Source organism: Heteronotia binoei, chromosome 6 (genome assembly GCF_032191835.1).
Source record: "Heteronotia binoei isolate CCM8104 ecotype False Entrance Well chromosome 6, APGP_CSIRO_Hbin_v1, whole genome shotgun sequence".
Lineage (NCBI taxonomy): Eukaryota > Metazoa > Chordata > Lepidosauria > Squamata > Gekkonidae > Heteronotia > Heteronotia binoei.
In genome coordinates, this window is record NC_083228.1 from 141608576 (window position 1) to 141632302 (window position 23727).

Below are 23727 nucleotides of genomic sequence, written 5' to 3' on the forward strand. Positions count from 1 at the left end.
CGCATCTGCCACGTTGACGCCCACTCACCCAGCCTCAACAGATCCCTTTGGAGTTCCTCACAATCCTCTCTGTTTCTCAACACCCTGAACAATTTAGTGTCATCCGCAAACCTGGCCACTTCACTGCTCACTCCCAACTCTAAATCATTTATGAACAAGTTAAAGAGCATGGGACCCAGTACCGAGCCCTGCGGCACCCCACTGCTTACCATCCTCCACTGCGAAGACTGCCCATTTATACTCACTCTCTGCTTCCTATTATTCAGCCAGTTTTAGATCCACAAGAGGACCTGTCCTTTTACTCCATGACTCTCAAGCTTTCTAAGGATCCTTTGATGAGGAACTTTATCAAAAGCTTTCTGGAAGTCAAGGTAAACAACATCTATTGGGTCTCCTTTGTCCACATGTTTGTTCACCCCCTCAAAGAAATGTAACAGGTTAGTGAGGCAAGATCTTCCCTTGCAGAACCCATGCTGAGTCTTCCTCAATAACCCGTGTTCATCAATGTGCCTACTCATTCTGTCCTTGATAATGGTTTCTACCAACTTTCCCGGTATTGAAGTCAGACTGACTGGCCTGTAATTTCCCGGGTCTCCTCTGGAACCTTTTTTAAAGATGGGGGTGACATTTGCTACCTTCCAGTCCTCAGGAACGGAGGCAGATTTCAATGAAAGATTACAGATTTTTGTTAGAAGATCCACAAGTTCAACTTTGAGTTCTTTCAGAACTCTCGGATGTATGCCATCCGGACCCGGTGACTTATTAGTTTTTAATTTGTCTATCAGTCGTAGGAGGAGGAGAAGAAGGAGGAGAAGAGAAGAAAGAGGAGAAGAAGAAGAAGAAGAAAAAGGAGAAGAAGAAAAAGGAGGAGAAGAATGAGGAGGAGACAACAGATTTATACCCCTCCCTTCTTTCTGAATCAGAGGACTCTCGCAGCAGTTGCCCTTTCAAGGACCACCTCTGCCAGAGCTAAGGCTGACCCAACGTCATTCCAGCAGGTGCAAGTGGGGAATTAAACCCGGTTCTCTCATATAAGAGTTTGTACACTTAACCACTACACCAAGCTGGCTCTCTGACATGCCCATAAAAGCCAGCTCAGAGAGGACAATAAAGAAATTCTTACTCTGTCTGCTCCGTGTAGATGATCCAGAAGAGCCAGGACGGCTGGTTTGCTGGGGTCCAGACAGGGAGAACTGGGGTGCAATTGTTGGGATCTTGCCCTTTCCGGGCCTGAGACTCTGGGTGTCCGGAGAGCAGGGGAGTTTGGGTCTGCTGGCGAAGCCGGAATGGAAGTCACTGCAAGAGGGAAAGCAGAATTTATAACATGAAAAAGAACAGCTTTTGTGGAAGATGGAAGAAAAACCCCTTGGAGTGCCACAGGGATAGAGAGGTTTAAAAGGTGATTGGACAGATTCATACTGGAGAAGTCTACTAGCCATTGTGACTAAAGAGAAACTCCACATTCAGAAGCAGTCAACCTCTTTAATCTAGTGCAAGGAGGCAGCAGCAGGCAAAGACCATGGCCTCTCTGCCCTGTTGTTGGCCCTCCAGAGGAACTGGTTGACCCCTGTGTGAGACAGGAGGCTGGACTAGATGGGCCCTCAGTGGTCTGATCCAGCAGGGCTCTTCTGATGTTCTTATGAAGGCCTCAGTCTCTATGCCCTGTTGTCGGCCCTCCAGACGAACTGGCTGGCCACTTAGTGAGACAGGATGCTGGTCTAAATGGACACTCACTGGTCTGATCCAGTAGGACTCTTCTGATGTTCTTATGAAGGCCTCAGTCTCTTTGCCCTGTTGTTGGCCCTCCAGAGGAACTGGTTGGCCCCTGTGTGAGGAGGCTGGACTAGATGGACCCTCACTGGTCTGATCCAGTAGGACTCTTCTGATGTTCTTATGAAGGCCTCAGTCTCTCTGCCCTGTTGCTGGCCCTCCAGAGGAACTGGTTGGCCACTGCGTGAGACAGGAAGCTGGACTAGATGGACCCTCACTGGTCTGATCCAGCAGGGCTCTTCTGATGTTCTTATGAAGGCCTCAGTCTCTCTGCCCTGTTGTTGGCCCTCCAGAGGAACTGGTTGGCCACTGTGCGAGAAAGAATGCTGGACTGGATGGACCTTCACTGCTCTGATCTAGCAGGGTTCTTCTTGCATTCTTATACCCGCTGGAATCCCTTCTCCCAAGACAACACAGACGTAAGTTAGCAGCATGCAAGGAGACTGGAATTCTTCAAATTCCGGAAGTCCATTGCATTCTGCCAACCTGCTGCTTTAGCACTCCTTGATTCCACAGACTTCGATTTGGTTAGTTCCCACCTGCTCACCAAAAAGACTACTAAACACTCAACAGATCGGCAAGGAGGTGTGCTGACCCGCACCTCATTCAATGGCAGATCCACTCTCCCCTGAAATGCTTAAGGGTGCGTGTCCGTGGGTGCGTTAAATAGGGTCAAGGCATTCCCCACCTGTGGCAACCCTATGAATAGATGAAAAGCGCCCTGAGATATAATAACTTATTATTATTATTATCTGCGGCTGGAATTTATTCCAGGCCCTCGGTCCCAGAATCTCTTTTCCTTAAAATAAAAGCCCTGCAGCATCTTACAGACTAAGTGTTTATTTCAAGATGAGCTTTTTGCGATCCGTCACTCACTTTTTCGTAGATGCATGAAAATCAAACTTAGAATCGTTCTTATGGAGGAAGAGTTAAGGCAGAAGGTTACATGCCATCGGAACTAGAACCCAGTTTGGTGTAGTGGTTAAGTGTGAGGACTCTTATCTGAGAGAACGGGGTTTGATTCCCCACTCCTCCGCTTGCACCTGCTGGAATGGTCTTGGGTCAGCCAGAGCTATCGCAGGAGTTGTCCTTGAAAGGGCAGCTTCTGGGAGAGCCCTCTCAGCCCCACCCGCCTCACAGGGTGTCTGTTGTGGGGGGAGAAGATATAGGAGATTGTGAACTGCTCTGCGATTCAGAGTGGAGGGTGGGATAGAACTCCAATATCTTCATTACTGAGAGCCAGTTTGGTGTAGTGGTTAAGTGCACAGACTCTTATCTGGGAGAACTGGGTTTGATTTCCCACTCCTCCGCTTGCAGCTGCTGGAAAGGCCTTGGGTCAGCCATAGCTCTCCTAGGAGTTGTCCTTGAAAGGGCAGCTTCTGGGAGAGCCCTTTCAACCCCACCCACCTCACAGGGTGTCTGTTGTGGAGGAATAGGATAAAGGAGATTGTAAGCTGCTCTGAGACTCTGATTCAGAGAGAAGGGTGGGGTATAAATCTACGTTCTTCTTCCAGTGTATCTTCATTATGCAAGGGGGGAAGGAGGTAAAGAGGTGTGATTCTGTCCAAGCGTGCCTTCTCTGTATGTCTGAAACAGAACTAGCAATTTCTAAATTATGGAATTCGGCATCATTTAATGTGTCGTGTTCTGCTTTGCTTCAGTCTGGTTTTCAGACTTCAGGCTGGTTCTACAACCCTCATCCTATTGCATCGCTTACTGGGTGGTCAATCTGTCAATTGTATTAACACTCTGTGTAATCTGCCCAAGAGGGCGGACTGTGAGAAATAGAAATAAATAAGGAAAGTGCAGGAAGAAAGGCCAGAGGTGCAAATAGACAATAAGCAGATGACAACTTTGAGCGAGAATTAACTGATCCTGGAGCAAGGTTTCGATCTGGTGGAACCTGCTAAGAGCAATCAATCAAAATGCCTACAAAGTGGATTGCGCCGGGAGAACCTATGTCATAAAGCAATGCGCCTCTGAGCATAAGCTGAATTCATACCCCTCAGGTTTACTCATGTCAGGTCTAGGGAGGAGTGTTCTCTTGGCAGAGGGGGCCTCTTCCCGAGTCAACAGTGTGACTAGATGTGCAGGGGGTTGGACTAGATGACCTTGGAGATCCCTTCCAACTCTAGGATTCTAAGAATCTTCCAGGAGTCACCTCTTCTTTTATTTGCAAAATTATACACTGAGGAACACCTTTGCCCTCTGTGCATGGCACACGGGTGGCATTGTTCTGAGGATCCTCTGCCCGGCTTAATAGCCTAGGTGTGACCCTACAGCTAGAAGATGAAGATGACATTGGATTTATATCCCGCCCTGTACTCTGAATCTCAGAGCGGCTCACAATCTCCTTTATCTTCCTCCCCCACAACAGACCCCCCTGTGAGGTGGGTGGGGCTGAAAGAGCTCTGTGAGAGCTATGGCTGACCCAAGGCCATGCCAGTAGGTACAAATGGACGAGTGGGGGATCACACCCGGTTCTCCCAGAGAAGAGTCCGCGCACTTCACCACTGCACCAAACTGGCTCTCAGGAGACAGACACCCTGTGAAGTGGGTGGGGCTGAGAGAGCTCTGACAGAAGCGGCCCTTTTGAGGGCAGCTCTGCGAGAGCTATGGCTGACCCAAGGCCATGCCAGCAGGTGCAAACGGAGGAGTGGGGGATCACACCCGGTTCTCCCAGAGAAGAGTCCGCGCACTTCACCACTGCACCAAACTGGCTCTCAGGAGACAGACACCCTGTGAAGTGGGTGGGGCTGAGAGAGCTCTGACAGAAGCGGCCCTTTTGAGGGCAGCTCTGCGAGAGCTATGGCTGACCCAAGGCCATGCCAGCAGGTGCAAACGGAGGAGTGGGGGATCACACCCGGTTCTCCCAGAGAAGAGTCCGCGCATTTCACCACTGCACCAAACTGGCTCTCAGGAGACAGACACCCTGTGAAGTGGGTGGGGCTGAGAGAGCTCTGACAGAAGCGGCCCTTTTGAGGGCAGCTCTGCGAGAGTTATGGCTGACCCAAGGCCATGCCAGCAGGTGCAAACGGAGGAGTGGGGTATCACACCCGGTTCTCCCAGAGAAGAGTCCGCGCACTTCACCACTGCGCCAAACTGGCTCTCAGGAGACAGGCACCCTGTGAAGTGGGTGGGGCTGAGAGAGTTCTGACAGAAGTGGCCCTTTTGAGGGCAGCTCTGCGAGAGCTATGGCTGACCCAAGGCCATGGCAGCAGGTGCAAACGGAGGAGTGGGGGATCACACCCGGTTCTCCCAGAGAAGAGTCCGCGCACTTCACCACTGCACCAAACTGGCTCTCAGGAGACAGACACCCTGTGAGGTGGGTGGGGCTGAGAGAGCTCTGACAGAAGCGGCCCTTTTGAGGGCAGCTCTGCGAGAGCTATGGCTGACCCAAGGCCATGCCAGCAGGTGCAAATGGAGGAGCGGGGGATCACACCCGGTTCTCCCAGAGAAGAGTCCGCACACTTCACCACTGCACCAAACTGGCTCTCTAGGGGACAATGTTAAAAGAATGTCGAGAAACTCTGGCGAGGTCTCATGTGTAGGTAAGCAATTAAGCGGTGACTTCAAAGGGTCTCCCCCTTCCATCAAAGGAAGCCATTGTGGTGGGCACGAGGGAGATGGGGAGGCCTTTAATGTTCCCTCCTGGTGAGCCTGCGAGGCAGCCCATTCACCTGCCACGGAGACTGTCCACAAAAAAACACCATTTCAATTTCCTCCAATCGCTCCCATTGTTCGAGGTCTCGCCTTTGCAAATACTCGCCATCGATGTCGGGGGCCACGCTAATCGGGGCGGCTGGAAATGTGTCTGAACAGCCTCTCTGCCAATATCCCCTTTAACTTCTCCGAAGATCTCGCCGACCAGTTTCCAGCCTCGCTAGGAGGTGGCCCTTGCCAGCAAAGATTGCATCGGCTGGAATCCAAATCCCCGGGTCGCTCGCTATGAACTCTGAGGCTCCCCTAGCCAACAGAGAGGATTTTCTTCTTTTTAAAAAAAAATCATTCCGTGAAAGAGGTTAACTGTAATGGCTCGTGGATTGCTTTAAGCGCGTGGCCCCCGCCGGTGTAAGAGCTCCCGTTCCTGAAAGCGATAACATGATAGCTATCCCTCTGGTATTATTAATTGCATCAGGAGTGCATGTATAGGGACGTATACCGCTGTTCACGTTACGCTTCGGCTTGGGGTTAGATAACCCCGTAACACGGACTCCCAAGTTTAAGAAAGTCTGAGGAATGGAGGAGGAGGGGGTGCTCTTTGCTAGCCCTCCATTTTGGGAGACCCAGATGCAGGCTGGCCCTCCGTCGCCTCTCCTGGGCTCTGCTTAAATCAACTAGGGCACAACCGGCTCTGCACGTATTTCCAGTTCGCATTTTTTGTGCACACGGCAAACGACAAGTCTAGATCACGGGTGGCCAAACTCACTTAATGTAAGAGCTGCATAGAATAAAGGTCAGATGTTTGAGAGTCGCAAGACGTAAACGTCGGGTGTTTGAGAGAAGAAGAATTGCAGATTTATACTCCCGCCCTTCTCTGTGAATCCGAGACTCAGAGCGGCTCACAATCTCCTTTATCTTCTCTACTGCGGCCCCCCACTGGTGGAACCAACTCCCAGACGATGTTAGAGCCTTGCGGGACAATGCTATTTTGAATGGCCTTCAACCAAAATGTGTAGATGCCAAACATCACTGAAGAATGGCATGATGTTAGCACCAAACTGTTGTTTGAAATTGTATTCATAATTTTAAATTGTAACCTGTTTTGACTTTCTAACGGACGTGTGATGGTGATTGTTTTTACTGTTTTATTGTTGGTTATGATGCTGTTAGCCACCCTGAGCCTGCTTCGGCGGGGAGGGCGGGATATAAATGTGAAAAATAAATAAATAAATAAATCTTCTTCCCTCACAACAGACACCCTGTGAGGCGGGCGGGGCTGAGAGAGCTCTCCCGGAAGCTGCCCTTCCAAAGATAACTCTGCTAGAGCTGCGGCTGACCCAAGCCTGTTCCAGCAGGTGCAAGTTGAGGAGTGGGGAATCGAAACCGGTTCTCCCAGATCAGAGTCGGCGCACTTAACCACTACTCCTAACTGGTTCTCCAAGAGCTGTAAGACTATTATTATTCTACTATTATTCTACTAACCAGGGCTGACCATGCTTGGCTTCTGAGATGTAACAAGGTCGGGTTAGCCCGGGCCATCCAGGTCAGAGATAGATGTGTGCGTGCGTTTTCTAGATAACCAAGCGCTTGGTCCATTTTATCCTGCAGGATCTCCTCTAACCACAGTTGCCCTCTGAATGGCACCACATGAGACACCCTGCCCAGAACTGCTGTAGCTGGAAGCGCAGGGGATCAAATCCACAGAGCAATACCTCGTCCCGGTTGAAACTGACTTCCTGCTTGGGTAACACATTTGAAATTAGCAGACTTCCAGGAGGCGGCCGTTGCCAGACGCTATCTTGGAGCGCTGCGGTTTTAAGGCTTTTAAAATCAAATGAATGCCTTTTTAAGCTTTTGTGAAGTAGTCTCATTGGAGACTGGCTTTTTAGCAGACTGTCTTCATCGGATTTTAAGATCCAGCCATTGTGGTTTTTCTCTGGGACTCCTTATTTTATTCACATTTTATCTTTTCCGCCACCTCCCACCCCTCTCTCGTGCTGCCTTCAATAGACATCTAATTAGCCAGTTTGGTGTAGCAGTTAAGTGTGCGGACTCTTATCTGGGAGAACGGGGTTTGATTCTGCACTCCTCCACTTGCAGTTGCTGGAATGTCCTTGGGTCAGCCATAGCTCTGGCAGAGGTTGTCCTTGAAAGGGCAGCTGCTGTGAGGCCCCTCCGAGCCCCACCCACCTCACAGGGTGTCTGTTGTGGGGGAGGAAGGGAAAGGAGATTGTGAGCCGCTCTGAGACTCTTCAGAGCGGAGGGCAGGATATAAATCCAATATCTTCATCTACCTCACAGGGTGTCTGTTGTGGGGGAGGAAGGGAAAGGAGATTGTGAGCTGCTCTGAGACGCTGTCGTTGGAGGGGCAGCTGCTGTGAAAGGCCTCTCATCCCCACCCACCTCATAGGGTGCCTGTTGTGGGGGGGGGGAGGTAAAGGATATTGTGAGCCACTCTGAGACTCTTCAGAGTGGAGGGCGGGATATAAATCCAATATCTTCATCTACCTCACAGGGTGTCTGTTGTGGGGGAGGAAGGGAAAGGAGATTGTGGGCCGCTCTGAGACTCTTTGGAGTGGAGGGTGGGATATAAATCCAATATTTTCATCTACCTCACAGGGTATCTGTTGTGGGGGGGGGGTGGAAGGTAAAGGAGATTGTGAGCCGCTCTGAGACTCTTCAGAGTGGAGGGCGGGATATAAATCCAATATCTTCATCTACCTCACAGGGTGTCTGTTGTGGGGGAGGAAGGGAAAGGAGATTGTGGGCCGCTCTGAGACTCTTTGGAGTGGAGGGTGGGATATAAATCCAATATTTTCATCTACCTCACAGGGTATCTGTTGTGGGGGGGGGGTGGAAGGTAAAGGAGATTGTGAGCCGCTCTGAGACTCTTCGGAGTGGAGGGCGGGATATAAATCCAATGTCATCATCTTCTTCTAATTAAGATGGGGTTTTCCTTGGGGTAACAGATTCTTTTTGACCGATTTCCCACTCGCCTTACGCTGCCCTCATGTTCCTCTTCTCAGCGGGGTTTCCTTCCGGTTTCACGCTATCTTCCCCGGGGCTGCAGCTAGCGTCATTTTTTTCGCGCCCCAAACAGAAACCTCCAAAAACCAGTTTCTGTTTGCGGCGCGAAAAAGCCGACACTAGCTGCAGCCCCGGGAAACCGGAAGGAAGCCCAGCTGAGAAGAGGAACGCGAGAGCGGCGTAAGGCGAGTGGGAAATCAGTCTTTGTCTACGTCTCCTGAGGACTGTAACTGGGAACTGCTAGTTCAGAGAACTTCCAGGTTGGACGGGGTCAGAAGCAGACGTGCCAACTGTCCAGGAGGTCCAGAACTTTGCATCCTAGCACGTGAAGTCCTTCCTGTTTATCACGGCGTGCCTTCGTTCGTGAAACAAGTGCGGGCTGACTACTATGAAGCTGCGGGAGGTTAAACCAGTCCTGGGGGGAAAAAAATCCATTTAATAGGGACCCGTCACAGGACCGGTGAAGACAAGGTGTGACTTTGGCAAGAGTGTTCGAATGAAGTGTGTGTGGCAGCCATTCCCGCCTGTTGCTCTTTTACACAGAGGCATAAATCTTTATCTGCCTTCTTTCCGCTATTTGTTTTCTCGGCCGAAACAGGCTTGGAGGCACGCAGGTAATCCGAGAAGAAATATTGCATTTGCCAGTCGGTGACTCATAAGCAACTAATAGTTGTGGGAGAGTTTGAATGGACAAAAGAACAATGCCTTCGCTTGCCTGCCTGCCTGCACCGGTGAAAGTTTCATTATGGGTATCTTTCTAAAATTACACCGGGGAGGCATTCGGGTATGGCATAGACTTGGGGGGACCTCCCGCGATTGAAAAATGGAGCATACCGGAGAATCACGTAACATGCCAGCATACCAGAGAATCACAAGTCCCAAAATTCTGAGCTTTCATTCCGTACCTTTCAAGAAAAGCAAGCAGCTAGTCCTCATGTTTGGAGTAGGGGTTAAGTGTGCAGACTCTTATTTGGGGGAACCGGGTTTGATTCCCCCCTCCTCCACTTGCAACTGCTGGAATGGCCTTGGGTCAGCCATCGCTCTGGCAGAGGTTGTCCTTGAAAGGGCAGCTGCTGTGAGAGCCCTCTCAGCCTCAGCCACCTCACAGGGTGTCTGTTGTGGGGGAGGAAGGTAAAGGAGATTGTGAGCCGCTCTGAGACTCTGATTCAGGGAGAAGGACGGGGTATAAATCTTCCTTCACCTCACAGGGTGTCTGTTGTGGGGGGAGAAGACATAGGAGATTGTGAGCTGCTCTGAGTCTCTGATTCAGGGAGAAGGGCGGGGTATAAATCTGCCCCCACGTCACAGGGTGTCTGTTGTGGGGGGAGAAGACATAGGAGATTGTGAGCTGCTCTGAGTCTCTGATTCAGGGAGAAGGGCGGGGTATAAATCTGCCCCCACCTCACAGGGTGTCTGTTGTGGGGGGAGAAGATAGAGGAGATTGAAAGCCACTCTGAGTCTCTGATTCAGGGAGAAGGGTGGGGTATAAATCTGCCCCCACCTCACAGGGTGTCTGTTGTGGGGGGAGAAGATAAAGGAGATTGAAAGCCGCTCTGAGTCTCTGATTCAGGGAGAAGGGCGGGGTATAAATCTGCCCCCACCTCACAGGGTGTCTGTTGTGGGGGAAGAAGATAGAGGAGATTGAAAGCCGCTCTGAGTCTCTGATTCAGGGAGAAGGGCGGGGTGTAAATCTGCCCCCACCTCACAGGGTGTCTGTTGTGGGGGGAGAAGATAGAGGAGATTGAAAGCCGCTGAGTCTCTGATTCAGGGAGAAGGACGGGGTATAAATCTTCAGTCTTCTTCTCATGCTTATGGGAGGTGGGGAGTGAATGGTTCAGTAGAAGGTTCTCTGCTTGGCTTCTGAGATATGAGAAGGTCACACTAGCTTGGGCCATCCAAGTCAGATATATGAGCAGCTTGGTCCATTTTATCGTGTAGGGATAAAATATTATATGTAGGGGCGGCTGTGGGATCGTGGCAAGATACATGGGAGCAGGGCTTTTTTTGTAGCAGGAACTCCTTTCCATATTAGGCCACACACCCCTGATGTAGGCCAATCCTCCTGGAGCTTACAGTAGGCCCTGCAAAAAGAGCCCTGAAAGCTCTTGGAGGATTGGCTGCATCAGGGGGTGTGGCCTAATACATAAAGGAGCTCCTGCTAGAATTCCACCCCTGCCTTTGCATATCAGGTCACACCTCCTGCTGTAGCCAATCCTCCTGGAGCTGACAGCAGGCCCTGTACTAAGAGCCCTGAAAGCTCTTGGAGGGTTGGCTGCATCAGGGGGTGTGGCCTAATGCATAAAGGAGCTCCTGCTAGAATTCCACCCCTGCCTTTGCATATTATGCCACACCTCCCTGCTGTAGCCAATCCTCCTGGAACTTACAGCAGGCCCTGTACTAAGAGCCCTGTCAGCTCTTGGAGGATTGGCTACATCAGAGGTACGTGGCCTAATATGCAAAGGAGTTCCTGCTATGAAAAGAGGAGTCCTGCATGGAAGGCTTTCTGCTTTGGAGCAGAGATGTAATAAGGGGGGGAAAGTGTTGGAGTGAAGCAACTCAGCATGCCGGGATATGGGGCCCCAAAATGCTGAGCTTCCCCCCCGCCCCCCTCCACACACTGCTCTTGACAATTCTGGTCACTGCACCTCAAAGAAGATATTATAGCATTGGGCAAAGTGCAGAAAAGGGCAACTAGAATGATTAAAGGGTTGGCATACTTTCCCTGTGAAGAAAGGTTAAAACGCTTGGGGCTCTTTAGCTTGGAGAAACGTCGACTGCGGGGTGACATGATCGAGGTTCGCAAGATAATGCATGGGACGGAGAAGGTAGAGAAAGAAGTCCTCTTCTCCCTTTCTCGCAATACGAGAACTCGTGGGCATTCGATGAAATTGCTGAGCAGTCGGGTTAGAAAGGATCAAGGGAAGTCCTTTTTCACCCAAAGGGTGATGAACAGGTGGAATTCACTGCCACAGGAGGTGGTGGCGGCTACAGGCATAGCCAGCTTCAAGAGGGGATTGGATAAGAATATGAAGCAAAGGTGCATCAGTGGCTATTAGCCACAGCGTATTTTTGGATCAATGTTTACACAGCGGTTGTGATGACAACCCTCATCTACGGCTCCGAATCGTGGGTTTTATACCGTCATCACCTGCGACTCCTTGAGCGCCTTCATCAGCGCTGCCTTCGCACCATCCTCAACATCCACTGGAGTGACTTTGTGACCAACACTGAAGTCCTCAAGCGGGCGGAGGTTACCAGCATCGAGGCACTGCTGTTGAAGACGCAGCTGCGCTGGGCAGGGCATATCTCCAGGATGGAAAACCACCACCTTCCCAAGATTGCCCTGTATGGCGAACTTTTATCATCATCATCATCATCATCATCATCACATTTTATTTATATCCCGCCCTCCCCGCCGGAGCAGGCTCAGGGCGGCTAACAACAGAAATTCAATACATACATTGTGCTATATTTAACAATATTAGACTACAGTTAATTAAAACTATTCAAATTCTAAAAACGATAAAATTAATATTAATATGTTGGTGCAATATACAGATGGTGAGTTTACTTAGCAGTTTTAGTCGGTGAAGGCCATTCGAAAAAGGATGGTCTTGCAGGCCCTGCGGAACTGTTCAAAGTCCCGCAGGGCCCGCATTTCTTCTGGAAGCTGATTCCACAGCTGTGCAGCCATAACGGAGAAAGCCTGAGTACGGGTACTCTGGAGTTTTACCTCTTTTGGCCCGGGAATAGTCAGCAGGTTCTTCCCTGCTGATCTCAGTGCTCTCTGGGGTTCGTACGGGGAGAGACGGTCCACCGGCCATCGAAATAGAGGGGCACCAAAGAAGAGGTACAAGGACTCCTTGAAAAAATCCCGTGGTACCTGTCGCATCAACCATCACCAGTGGTCTGACCTAGCCTCAGATCGCAAAGCATGGAGGCACACCATCCACCAGGCTGTCTCTTCCTTTGAGAACGCACGCATAGCTGGTCTTGAGGACAAAAGGAGATCGAGGAAGAATCGTACTGCTACAGCACCAACCCCAAATCAGACTTTTCCCTGCAGCCACTGTGGCCGGACCTGCCTGTCCCGCATTGGTCTTGTCAGCCACCAGCGAGCCTGCAGCAGATGTGGACTACTGCAACTTTCTTAAAGCTTCGTTCGCGAAGTAAAGCCGAGAGAGAGAGATTGTTGGAACTCTCTGTCTGGGGAGTGATGCTCTGGATTCTTGGTGATTGGGAGGGCACAGTGGGAGGGCTTCTAGTCCCACTGGTGGACCTCCTGATGGCACTTGGGTTTTTTGGCCACTGTGTGACACAGTGTTGGAGTAGATGGACCATTGGCCATCTACCAGCATGGCTCCTCTTATGTGACACAGAGTGTTGGACTGGATGGGCCATTGGCCTGATCCAACATGGTTCCTCTTATGTTCTTATGTATCACAGAGTGTTGGACTGGATGGGCCATTGGCCTGATCCAACATGGGTGCTCTTATGTGACACAGAGTGTTGGAGTAGATGGACCATTGGCCTATCCAACATGGCTTCTCTTATGTGACACAAAGTGTTGGATTGGATGGGCCATTGGCCTGATCCAACATGGCTTCTCTTATGTGACACAAAGTGTTGGATTGGATGGGCCATTGGCGTGATCCAACATGGCTCCTCTTATGTGACACAGAGTGTTGGAGTAGATGGACCATTGGCCTGATCCAACATGGCTCCTCTTACGTTCTTATGCTCTGAAAGTGTATAGGTGTTATCTCCTTGAATGGGATACCTCTTTGTCTTAACCTGGGAGCTGCCCTCTGACCCCCCTCTTCTCACCCACTTTGTCCTCTCCCCCCCTTCACATGGCCTTCCAAGGAGACATATGCTTCTGCAGGCCTCTGCTGTAGAAACAGTGCCCTCATACTCCCACACACACAATGCTGAGCAAGCCGGCAATTTGCGATAGGGAAAGTCCCCTTTATATTAGGCTCTCCTTCCTTGGAGGTTTTTAAACAGAGGCTAGATGGCCATCTGACAGCAATGAAGGTCCTGTGAATTTAGGGGGAGGTGTTTGTGAGTTTAGAGTGGTTCCTCAGTGGAACAGGCTTCCTCAGGAGGTGATGGGCTCTCCTTCCTTGGAGGTTTTTCAACAGGCTAGATGGCCATCTGACAGCAATGAGGATCCTGTGAATTTAGGGGGAGGTGTTTATGAGTTTCCTGCACTGTGCAGGGGGTTGGACTAGATGACCCTGGAGGTCCCCTCCTTCAACTCTATGATTCTATGATTCTCTCTCTCTCTCCTCTCAATTGCAACCTGAATGCGAACTGGATCGACTTGAATAAACATAAGTTTACCCTTCTTCCGATTTACTTCATGGGAAATTTATTTCCTGCACTCAGTATCAGGCTTCTATGACGGGGCAAAACTCCGCTACATTAACCAAACATCCCAATCAAAAAAGAATCCTTCTTTCCCAAGGACGTGGCTGGGTGAGCTCACTCAGGAAGAAAAAAATATCCGCGATGCAAGCTTTGCAGGTGACCGCAACGCTTCAGGGCACGCATGTGTGGAATCTCGGATCTGTATGTGGAATGTTTGCTTCGGGTGATTCCAGGGCCGGCGAAAGAAGTTCTACCGCATTCTGTGCTGACTGCAACGTTCTAATTAGGGGAGGCAGAGCTCATGGATCTCTCAGAGACTTTTAAAGGCAGATTTCAGGTCTTGCAGCCCCAAATTGGATAGGGGGCCCGTGGGGAGAAAAAGAAGCAAGAGACGAAGACGACGACGACGAAGAAGAAGAAAAGCAAGAGATATGCTTCTGTCTATTGAAATATATTCTGCCATGACAATTCCGCTCATGTCAGCAGGTGCAGGTGCGAACCTGCAAAATGGGCAAAATCAGTAACTGCTTATAGAGGTGCTTTCTGCATTGTTCCCCACCCCCCCTTGAGGGAATCGCCCGCCAGAGGAGACCAGGAAAGCCCCCCCTCCTTCTCCTGGCCTTCCACAAACTATGCAAATCTGAACTATTCAAGAAGACTTGTCTGCATAGGCATAAAGGCTGCACCAGGGGTGGCCAAACTTGCTTAATGCAAGAGCCACACAGAATAAACATCAGAGGTTGGAGAGCTACGAGATGGGGAAGGTGGAAGGAAAGCAAAGAGATGGGGGGGGGGACGGAGGAGGGAGGTAGAGGTGGAAAGAAAGCCACTTTAAATGCATTCTCCAAGCTGCCAGTTGGCTTGACTTGGAGAAGGGACTTAAAGAGAGGAAATGCCTTTTCCAAACTGGTGAACGAGGCGGTGAGGACTTCAAGAGCCACCCGATAGCTGTGGAAGAGCAACAGTTTGGCCACCCCTGAGTTACACAGTACAAAATTTATTTATTTATTTAGGATTTATATCCCGCCCTTCCCACGAGGTGGCTCAGGGTGGTTTCACAAACTTCCTTGGATAAACGATTGGGACCTGCAGTCTTTGCTGCTGTAGAAAGCATATTACAAGCAGAGTCCTGTTAACGCAGGGCTTTTTTGGGGTACAGCGCACCGGAGCGGAGCTCCACCTGGGCTGGCAAGGGCTCCAACCGACACCCTGGGGAAGGCACGAGGAGGCACCATTAAACACCTCCCTGATGACTTCAGCCTTCTCCGCTGCAGCAGGCACACCAGCGAAGGCACGAAGGAGCTTCCGTTGGACCTTTTCTACAAAAAAAGCCCTGCTGTTATGTAGAATCCTAGAATCATAGAGTTGGAAGGGACCTCCAGGGTCATGTAGTCCAACCCCCTGCACAATGCAGGAAACTCACAGATACCTCCCCCTAAATTCACAGGATCCTCATTGCTGTCAGATGGCCATCTAGCCTCTGTTTAAAAACCTCCAAGGAAGGAGAGCCCACCACCTCCCGAGGAAGCCTGTTCTGCTGAGGAACCGCTCTAACCGTCAGGAAGTTCTTCCTAATGTTGAGCCAGAAACTCTTTTGATCTAATTTAAACCCATCGGTTCTGGTCCTACCTTCCAGGGCCACAGAAAACAATTCATAGAATCACAGAATCATAGAGTTGGAAGGGACCTCTAGGGTCATCTAGTCCAACCCTTTGCACAATGCAGGAAACTCACCAACATCTCCCCCTAAGTTCACAGGCTGAGCATTGTTGTCAGATGGCCCTCTAGCCTCCGTTGAAAAACCTCCAAGGAAGGAGAGCCCACCACCTCCCAAACGTTAGTTCTTCCTCCCGAACATTAGTTCTTCCTAATGTTGAGCCAGAAAGGCTTTTGATTTAATTTCAACGCACTGGTTCTGGTCCGAACTTCTGGGGCCACAGAAAACAATTCCACACCATCCTCTATGACAGCCCTTCAAGGACTTGAAGATGGTGATCCTATCACCTCTCAGCCGCCTCCTCTCCAGGCTAAACATCCCCAGCTCCTTCAACCTTTCCTCACAGGACTTGGTCTCCAGACCCCTCACCATCTTCGTCGCCCTCCTCTGGACCCATTGCAGCTTGTCTATATCCTTCTTAAATTGTGGTGCCCAAAACTGAACACAAGACTCCTGGTGAGGTCTTACCAGAGTAGAGTAAAGCGATACCATCACTTCACGTGATCTGGACACTAGACTTCTGCTGATAGAACGGTATCCACAGAATTACATGTAATTACTGTGCCACTTAATGTAGTAATCAGGAGCAAGAATCCAGCAGCATCTTTGAGACAAGCCAATCTGCGGCAAGGGAGGAGCTGTTGTGAGCCACCGCTCGCTTCCTCGGATGCTGCCGAAGAAGCGAGCGGTGACGCACGATACCCGAAGATTTTTCTTCCTTTCTCACAATACGAGAACTCGTGGGCGTTCAAAGGAATTGCTGAGCAGTCAGCTTAGAACAGATAAAAGGAAGTCCTTCTTCACCCAAAGGGTGATTAACATGTGGAATTCACTGCCGCAGGAGGCGGTGGCGGCTGCTACCATAGAAGAATTGCAGATTTATACCCCGCCCTTCTCTCTGAATCAAAGACTCAGAGTGGCTCACAATCTCCTGTATCTTCTCCCCCCACAACAGACACCCAGTGAGGTGGGTGGGTCTGAGAGGGCTCTCATAGCAGCTGCCCTTTCAAAGACAACTCTGCTAGAGCTACAGCTGACCAAAGGCCATTCCAACAGGTTCAAGTGGAGGAGTGGGGAATCAAACCCGGTTCTCCCAGCCGAGAGTCCGCACACTTCACCACTACCCCAAACTGGCTCTCAGAGACTCAGAGCGGCTTACAATCTCCTATATCTTCTCCCCCCACAACAGACACCCTGTGAGGTTGGTGGGGCTGAGAGGGCTCTCACAGCAGCTGCCCTTTCAAGGACAACCTCTGCCAGAGCTATGGCTTACCCAAGGCCATGCCAACAGGTGCAAGTGGAGGAGTGGGGAATCAAACCCAGTTCTCCCAGATAAGAGAGCTCTGGCTGACCCAAGGCCATTCCAGCAGGTGCAAGTGGAGGAGTGGGGAATCAAACCCGGTTCTCCCACCTGAGAGTCCGCACACTTCACCACTACACCAAACGGGCTCCATTTCCAAAACAACCACTCTGTTTCCTTATGCTGCTGTTGTAACGAATGACATATTCTCCCAGGGCCAGAATGAAAGAAAAGGGTCACCTGCGTGCGGCAGGAGCGTCAACGTGTGAGCAAAGGCATCCCTGTCACAGGGGGGAACCACCCGCCCCCCCCTTCTGTTTGTCTCACTTCAGCAGGTTGCCAGCCTCAAATTTCATGCGGCTTTCTGCTACAAAAAAATTGCACAACTTTACAACTCTGAAGACGGGGAAGGGATCAGATAACATCCCGTGCTAGCTATGCTGCGTGAAATGTCACTGCCCCGCGTCCTCTCCCCCAGGAAATTCTCAGTTCCTTGGAAGAATCGCGTTGCAGGTCACAGGACTCTGGCTGAGAGCCAGGGCTGGGCGGTTTCGGGTTGGGGGCCCCTGAGCGGTCAGCGTTCAGAGGCCCCCCATCTGCCTACCGCTAGCCCCTCCCCCCCCCTGACACCTACATGTTCCCCACCTCCTGTGTTTCCTTCTCCCACCTGAGAGCCAGTTTGCTGTAGTGGTTAAGTGCGCGGACTCTTATCTGGGAGAACCGGGCTTGATTCCCCCCTCCTCCACTTGCACCTGCTAGCATGGTCTTGGGTCAGCCATAGCTCTCACAAGAGTTGTCCTTGAAAGGGCAGCTGCTGAGCTAGCAATGCTTTGAGAGCCAGTTTGGTGTAGTGGTGAAGTGTGCGGACTCTTATCTAGCAGAACCGGGCTTGATTCCCCACTCCTCCACTTGCACCTGCTGGAATGGCCTTTGATCAGCCATAGCTCTAGCAGAGGTTGTCCTCAAAAGGGCAGCTGCTGTGAGAGCCCTCTGCAGCCCCACCCACCTAACAGGGTGTCTGTCTTCTGACAGCCAGTTTGGTGTAGTGGTTAAGTGCATGGACTCTTATATGGGAGAACCAGGTTTGATTCCCCACTGCTCCCCTTGCGGCTGCTAGCATGGCCTTGGGTCAGCCATGGCTCTCGCAGAACTGTCCTTCAAAGGATATTCTTGTCCTTTGTAGAAAAAGCCCAGCAGGAACTCATTGGCGTATTAGGCCACACCCCTTGACAGCACCATTGTTTCACACAGGGCTTCTTTTGTAGAAAAAGCCCAGCAGGATGTCCTTCAATATTCTTGAAATATTTTATTCTTGGAAGTCTACTAAAAACTTGATGCTACAACGCCATATTATTATTATTACTATTGTTATGCTAATTTTAATAACCTTTAATTGTTTAACTATGTTTTTATAATATGAACGGATGTAATATGTATTTTATGCTGTGAGCCGCCCTGAGCCTGCCCCGGCGGGGAGGGCGGGATAGAAATAAAAAATTAAAAAAAAAAAAAAAAAAAGGTGTCTGTTGTGTGGGAGGAAGGTAAAGGAGATTGTGAGCCACTCTGAGACTCTTCGGAGTGGGTTGTGGGATATAAATCCAATATCTTCATCTACCTCACAGGGTGTCTGTTGTGGGGGAGGAAGGTAAAGGAGATTGTGAGCCGCTCTGAGACTCTTCGGAGTGGAGGGCGGGATATAAATCCAATATCTTCATCTACCTCACAAGGTGTCTGTTGCGGGGGAGGAAGGTAAAGGAGATTGTGAGCCGCTCTGAGACTCTTCGGAGTGGAGGGCGGGATATAAATCCAATATCTTCATCTACCTCACAGGGTGTCTGTTGTCGGGGAGGAAGGGAAAGGAGATTGTGAGCCGCTCTGAGACTTGAGTGGAGGGCAGAATATAAATCCAATGTCGTCGTCTTCTTTGTCTCAGTGACCCTTAGCTGTTGGGAGCACGGGTGCAGACAGGTGGCATGGAAAGTGGGTGGGTGGGGTCAGAGGACGTGGAGCCTCCCCCTCCCCAAAAAAGATCCCGGGCCCTGGCAGGTGCTGCCCCACCTCAGTGTATGCCTATATTGGCCTGGAGAAGGGGAGTGCATGCGTGTGAGTGAACCAAAAGGTCGGGTTCAGCCCTAGAAGCTTCCAAGTGAGGAGAACGACAATGAAATCTGGAAGAAACCAAGCAGTCACAAAGACGTTTGATTTAGAGGAGAGGCCCCCTTGTGCCCGGATGGGCTACGACTCGTGCTTCACGAGAACAAGCTGCCCAGTTTTGGTTTTTGGGCCCAGCTCTTTTTCGGCCGTATCCAAAACACACGCAAGAGCGTCCTGAGGTGACCTGGGGCCTGATGGAGGGCTTGGCCTAGCCCTCCTATTTGCTAGGGGTTTTTTTTAACGTCGTTTAATCTGCAGACAGGTCTTTGGGAAGAGGGTGTGATGAAGGGCCTTTTTTTGAGCAGGAACACAAAGGGACACAGTTCTGGCTGGTTTGGCATCAGGGGGTGTGGCCTAGTATGGTAATGAGTTCCTGCTGGGCTTTTTCTACAAAAGAAGCCCTGTGTGAATAAATGGTGCTGTCAGAGGGTGTGGCCTAATAGGCTAATGAGTTCCTGCTGGGCTTTTTCTACAAAAGAAGCCCTGTGTGAAACAATGGTGCTGTCAAGGGGTGTGGCCTAATACGCCAATGAGTTCCTGCTGGGCTTTTTCTACAAAAGAAGCCCTGTGTGAAACAATGGTGCTGTCAAGGGGTGTGGCCTAATACGCCAATGAGTTCCTGCTGGGCTTTTTCTACAAAAAAAGCCTTGTGTGAATGAATGGTGCTGTCAAGGGGTGTGGCCTAATATGCCAATGAGTTCCTGCTGGGCTTTTTCTACAAAAAAAGCCTTGTGTGAATGAATGGTGCTGTCAAGGGGTGTGGCCTAATATGCCAATGAGTTCCTGCTGGGCTTTTTCTACAAAAAAAGCCTTGTGTGAATGAATGGTGCTGTCAAGGGGTGTGGCCTAATATGCCAATGAGTTCCTGCTGGGATTTTTCTACAAAAGAAGCCCTGTGTGAATGAATGGTGCTGTCAGGGGGTGTAGCCTAATATGCCAATGAGTTCCTGCTGGGCTTTTTCTACAAAAGAAGCTGTGTGAATGAATGGTGCTGTCAGGGTGTGTGGCCTAATAGGCTAATGAGTTCCTGCTGGGCTTTTTCTACAAAAGAAGCTGTGTGAATGAATGGTGCTGTCAGGGGGTGTGGCCTAATACGCCAATGAGTTCCTGCTGGGCTTTTTCTACAAAAGAAGCCCTGTGTGAATGAATGGTGCTGTCAGGAGGTGTGGCCTAATATGCCAATGAGTTCCTGCTGGGCTTTTTCAACAGAAAAAGCCATGGGGGGGATGAATTAGTTTCACTGAATTGTGTTAAGTTTTAAGCGTGGATTTGCAAGCTGCCTCGAGCCAGGGGGAAAGCGGCGGTGTTACCATTTCTGATCATATATAAATAGGTACGTGTCACCCTGCCGTCCCAGACGGCCCGGTCCAGGTGGATCTTGAGAGATCTCAGAGGTTAAGCAGGGTCGGCCTGGTCAGGGCTTGGAGGGGAGGCCGCCAAGGCAGCCCAGGGTTGCTATGCAAAAGGCAGGCAATGGCAAATCAGTTTGCCATAAGATAGCCAATTTGGTGTGGTGGTGAAGAACAAACTTGTGCGTGTTAAGTGCTATGAATTAGCCAGCACCTTGAAGACTGGCAGGTTCAGTTTTAACTTTTCATGTGCCGCTCAAGAGCCAGTTGGGTGTCGTAGTGAAGTGTGTGGACTCTTATCTGGGAGAACAGGGTTTGATTCCCCACTCCTCCACTTGCAGCTGCTGGGATGGCCTTGGGTCAGCCACAGCTCTCTTATCTGGGAGAACCGGGTTTGATTCCCCACTCCTCCACTTGCAGCTGCTGGGATGGCCTTGGGTCAGCCAGAGCTCTCTTATTTGGGAGAACCGGGTTTGATTCCCCACTCTCCCCTTGCAGCTGCTGAAATGGCCTTGGGTCAGCCAGAGCTCTCTTATCTGGGAGAACCGGGTTTGATTCCCCACTCCTCCACTTGCAGCTGCTGGAATGGCCTTGGGTCAGCCAGAGCTCTCTTATTTGGGAGAACCGGGTTTGATTCCCCACTCCTCCACTTGCAGCTGCTGGAATGGCCTTGGGTCAGCCAGAGCTCTCTTATTTGGGAGAACCGGGTTTGATTCCCCACTCCTCCACTTGCAGCTACTGGGATGGCCTTGGGTCAGCCATAGCTCTCTTATCTGGGAGAACCGGGTTTGATTCCCCACTCCTCCGCTTGCACCTGCTGGAATGGCCTTGGGTCAGCCATAGCTCTCGTAGGAGTTGTCCTTGAAAGGGCAGCTTCTGTCAGAGCTCTCTCAGCCCCACCCATCTCACAGGGTGTCTGTTGTGTGGGAGGAAGGTAACTGTGACGGAAAGCAATGGGTTAACCATAAACTGAAGACGCACAGGGCCTGCGTCAGGTGACCTGAGGGTGGGGGCAAAGTGCTCAGAACTCTCAGGGAGGGAAAAGTCTGAGAGAGACAGAAGCTGCTGAGGCTTTGGTTCAGTCAGTCGATCTTTGACAGAGTTGTAGCCTGTCAGAGGGGTCTGTCAGTGTTGGGGCCTGACAGAGACTGAGAGGGTCAGTTCGTGCCGGACCGAGGCTGGGAGGACAGCTGATCCTGTGAAGGAGCTTGAGACAGTGGCGGGAAAGACTTCCAGAGGCTGCAAGCTCGACAAAACCAGCCAAGAGGGCTGTGTGTGAGTCAGTCAAGACCTGAACGGTCACAGTCACCTATAGACTACTCTGAAGATCTAGTGAGGTAGTTGAGGGAGTGGATGTGGCTCTGAGACACCAAGAAGGGCTGAGAGAGAGACTCCAGTCGAGGGGTGAGACTTGGCACATCATTCCCAAGAGGACAGACCTTTGCTAGAGGTGGAGAGAGCAAGTTATAGGGAAACTGTGAACTGTGTAACTGTGAAAGAAGGAAGGAATAAGTTAACGATAAGCCTGAAACAACTGAGCAACGTGTTAGCCTGTGTAAATATCTCCCATATCCCCAAGTTAAGAACTTTGTGTTACAATAAATCTGTGGTTTAAGTTAAAGTTCTCAAGAGCCTATATTTTGTGGGAAGAACAAACAAAGCTGCTGTGGTCCCATCAAATAAACAAGTAAAATACCCCGAAGAGACTGAAATAAAGAGGTCCAGTGAGGCCGTGAGGCGGGCGCTGCTATAGTAACGAAGATTGTGAGCCGCTTTGAGGCTCTTCGGAGTGGAGGGCGGGATATAAATCCAATATCTTCATCTACCTCACAGGGTGTCTGTTGTGGGGGAGGAAGGGAAAGGAGATTGTGAGCCGCTCTGAGACTCTTCGGAGTGGAGGGCGGGATATAAATCCAATATCTTCATCTACCTCACAGGGTGTCTGTTGTGGGGGAGGAAGGGAAAGGAGATTGTGAGCCCCTCTGAGACTCTTCGGAGTGGAGGGCGGGATATAAATCCAATATCTTCATCTACCTCACAGGGTGTCTGTTGTGGGGGAGGAAGGGAAAGGAGATTGTGAGCCGCTCTGAGACTCTTCGGAGTGGAGGGCGGGATATAAATCCAATATCTTCATCTACCTCATAGGGTGTCTGTTGTGGGGGAGGAAGGTAAAGGAGATTGTGAGCCGCTCTGAGGCTCTTCGGAGTGGAGGGCAGGATATAAATCCAATATCTTCATCTACCTCACAGGGTGTCTGTTGTGGGGAGGAAGCTAAAGGAGATCGTGAGCCACTCTGAGACTCTTCAGAGTAGGGGGTGGAATATAAATCCAATCTCTTCTTCTTCTTCCCCACTTCTCCACTTGCAGCTGCTGGGATGGCCTTGGGTCAGCCATAGCTCTTGTAGTTGTCCTTGAAAGGGCAGCTGCTGTGAGAGCCCTCTCAGCCCCACCCACCTCCCAGGTGTCTGTTGCGGGGGGATAAAGGCGTCTGTTGCGGGGGGATAAAGGAGATCGTGAACCACTTTGAGACTCTGAGATTTGGAGTGGAGGGCAGGAGATAAATCCAATATCATCATCATCTTCATCTTCTTCTTCCCACCTCTGAACACATCTCTTGCCTATTATAATGCTATTATGGCTAATGCATGTTTACAGGTAAGCCATAGAGGAACTCCACTTGAAAGCACAGCAGTAGGAAGTCTGCAGGTCATCACCGGTTCCTCCCCTTTCCTTATGATCCAAAACCCCCGTACCTGTTTGGCAGACCATTTAGGCTCTCTTGGGAAAGCTCCCGGGACTGGATGGTGAGGATCTCGGCTGCCGGCAGAAGGCGTGGATCTGTTCCGAAACGCACGGAGGACACCCCAGAGGCATCTCTTTCAGGTGCTGCCAGTAAAAAAGAAACAGATCAGATGTGGAAACTTGGCATCCTATCTGTATCATTTTATTTATCGGTTTACAAAACTTTCTGCCCTTACAAGGGCCACCAAGGTGGCTAAAAATAAATTATGATGATATTAGATTTATATCCCGCCCTCCACTCCAAATTTCAGAGTCTCAGAGCGGCTCTCAATCTCCTTTATCTTCCTCCCCCACAGTTGTGAAGTGGGTGGGGCTGAGAGGGCTCTCACAGCAGCTGCCCTTTCAAGGACAACCTCTGCCAGAGCTATGGCTGACCCAACCTCTGCCAGAGCTATTGGTTTCCTAAGGGAAATCAACCCTGACTGTTCCTTGGAAGGTCAGATGCTGACCTTCATTTACGCACCACTTTTCTCCCCTGTGAGTGTGCAAAGCGGCTGACAACGCGCTTCCGGTCTCCATTTTGTCCTCACAACAGCAGCTCTGTGAGGTAGGCTGGGCTGAGAGGGTGTGAC

The 23727-nt window shown here is 50.6% G+C and overlaps 1 protein-coding gene across 1 annotated transcript in view; it reads right to left on the minus strand.

Moving 5' to 3' along the window:
• ARMC9 (armadillo repeat containing 9) overlaps positions 1-23727 on the minus strand; it is a 231135-nt gene that overhangs the window by 14099 nt on the left and 193309 nt on the right. The window contains exons 23-24 of the mRNA XM_060242830.1: positions 23107-23239; positions 1124-1296 (exon numbers count right to left, since the gene is read on the minus strand). Coding sequence (XP_060098813.1) covers positions 1124-1296; positions 23107-23239 — 306 coding nt within the window. The remainder of the gene's footprint in view (positions 1-1123; positions 1297-23106; positions 23240-23727) is intronic.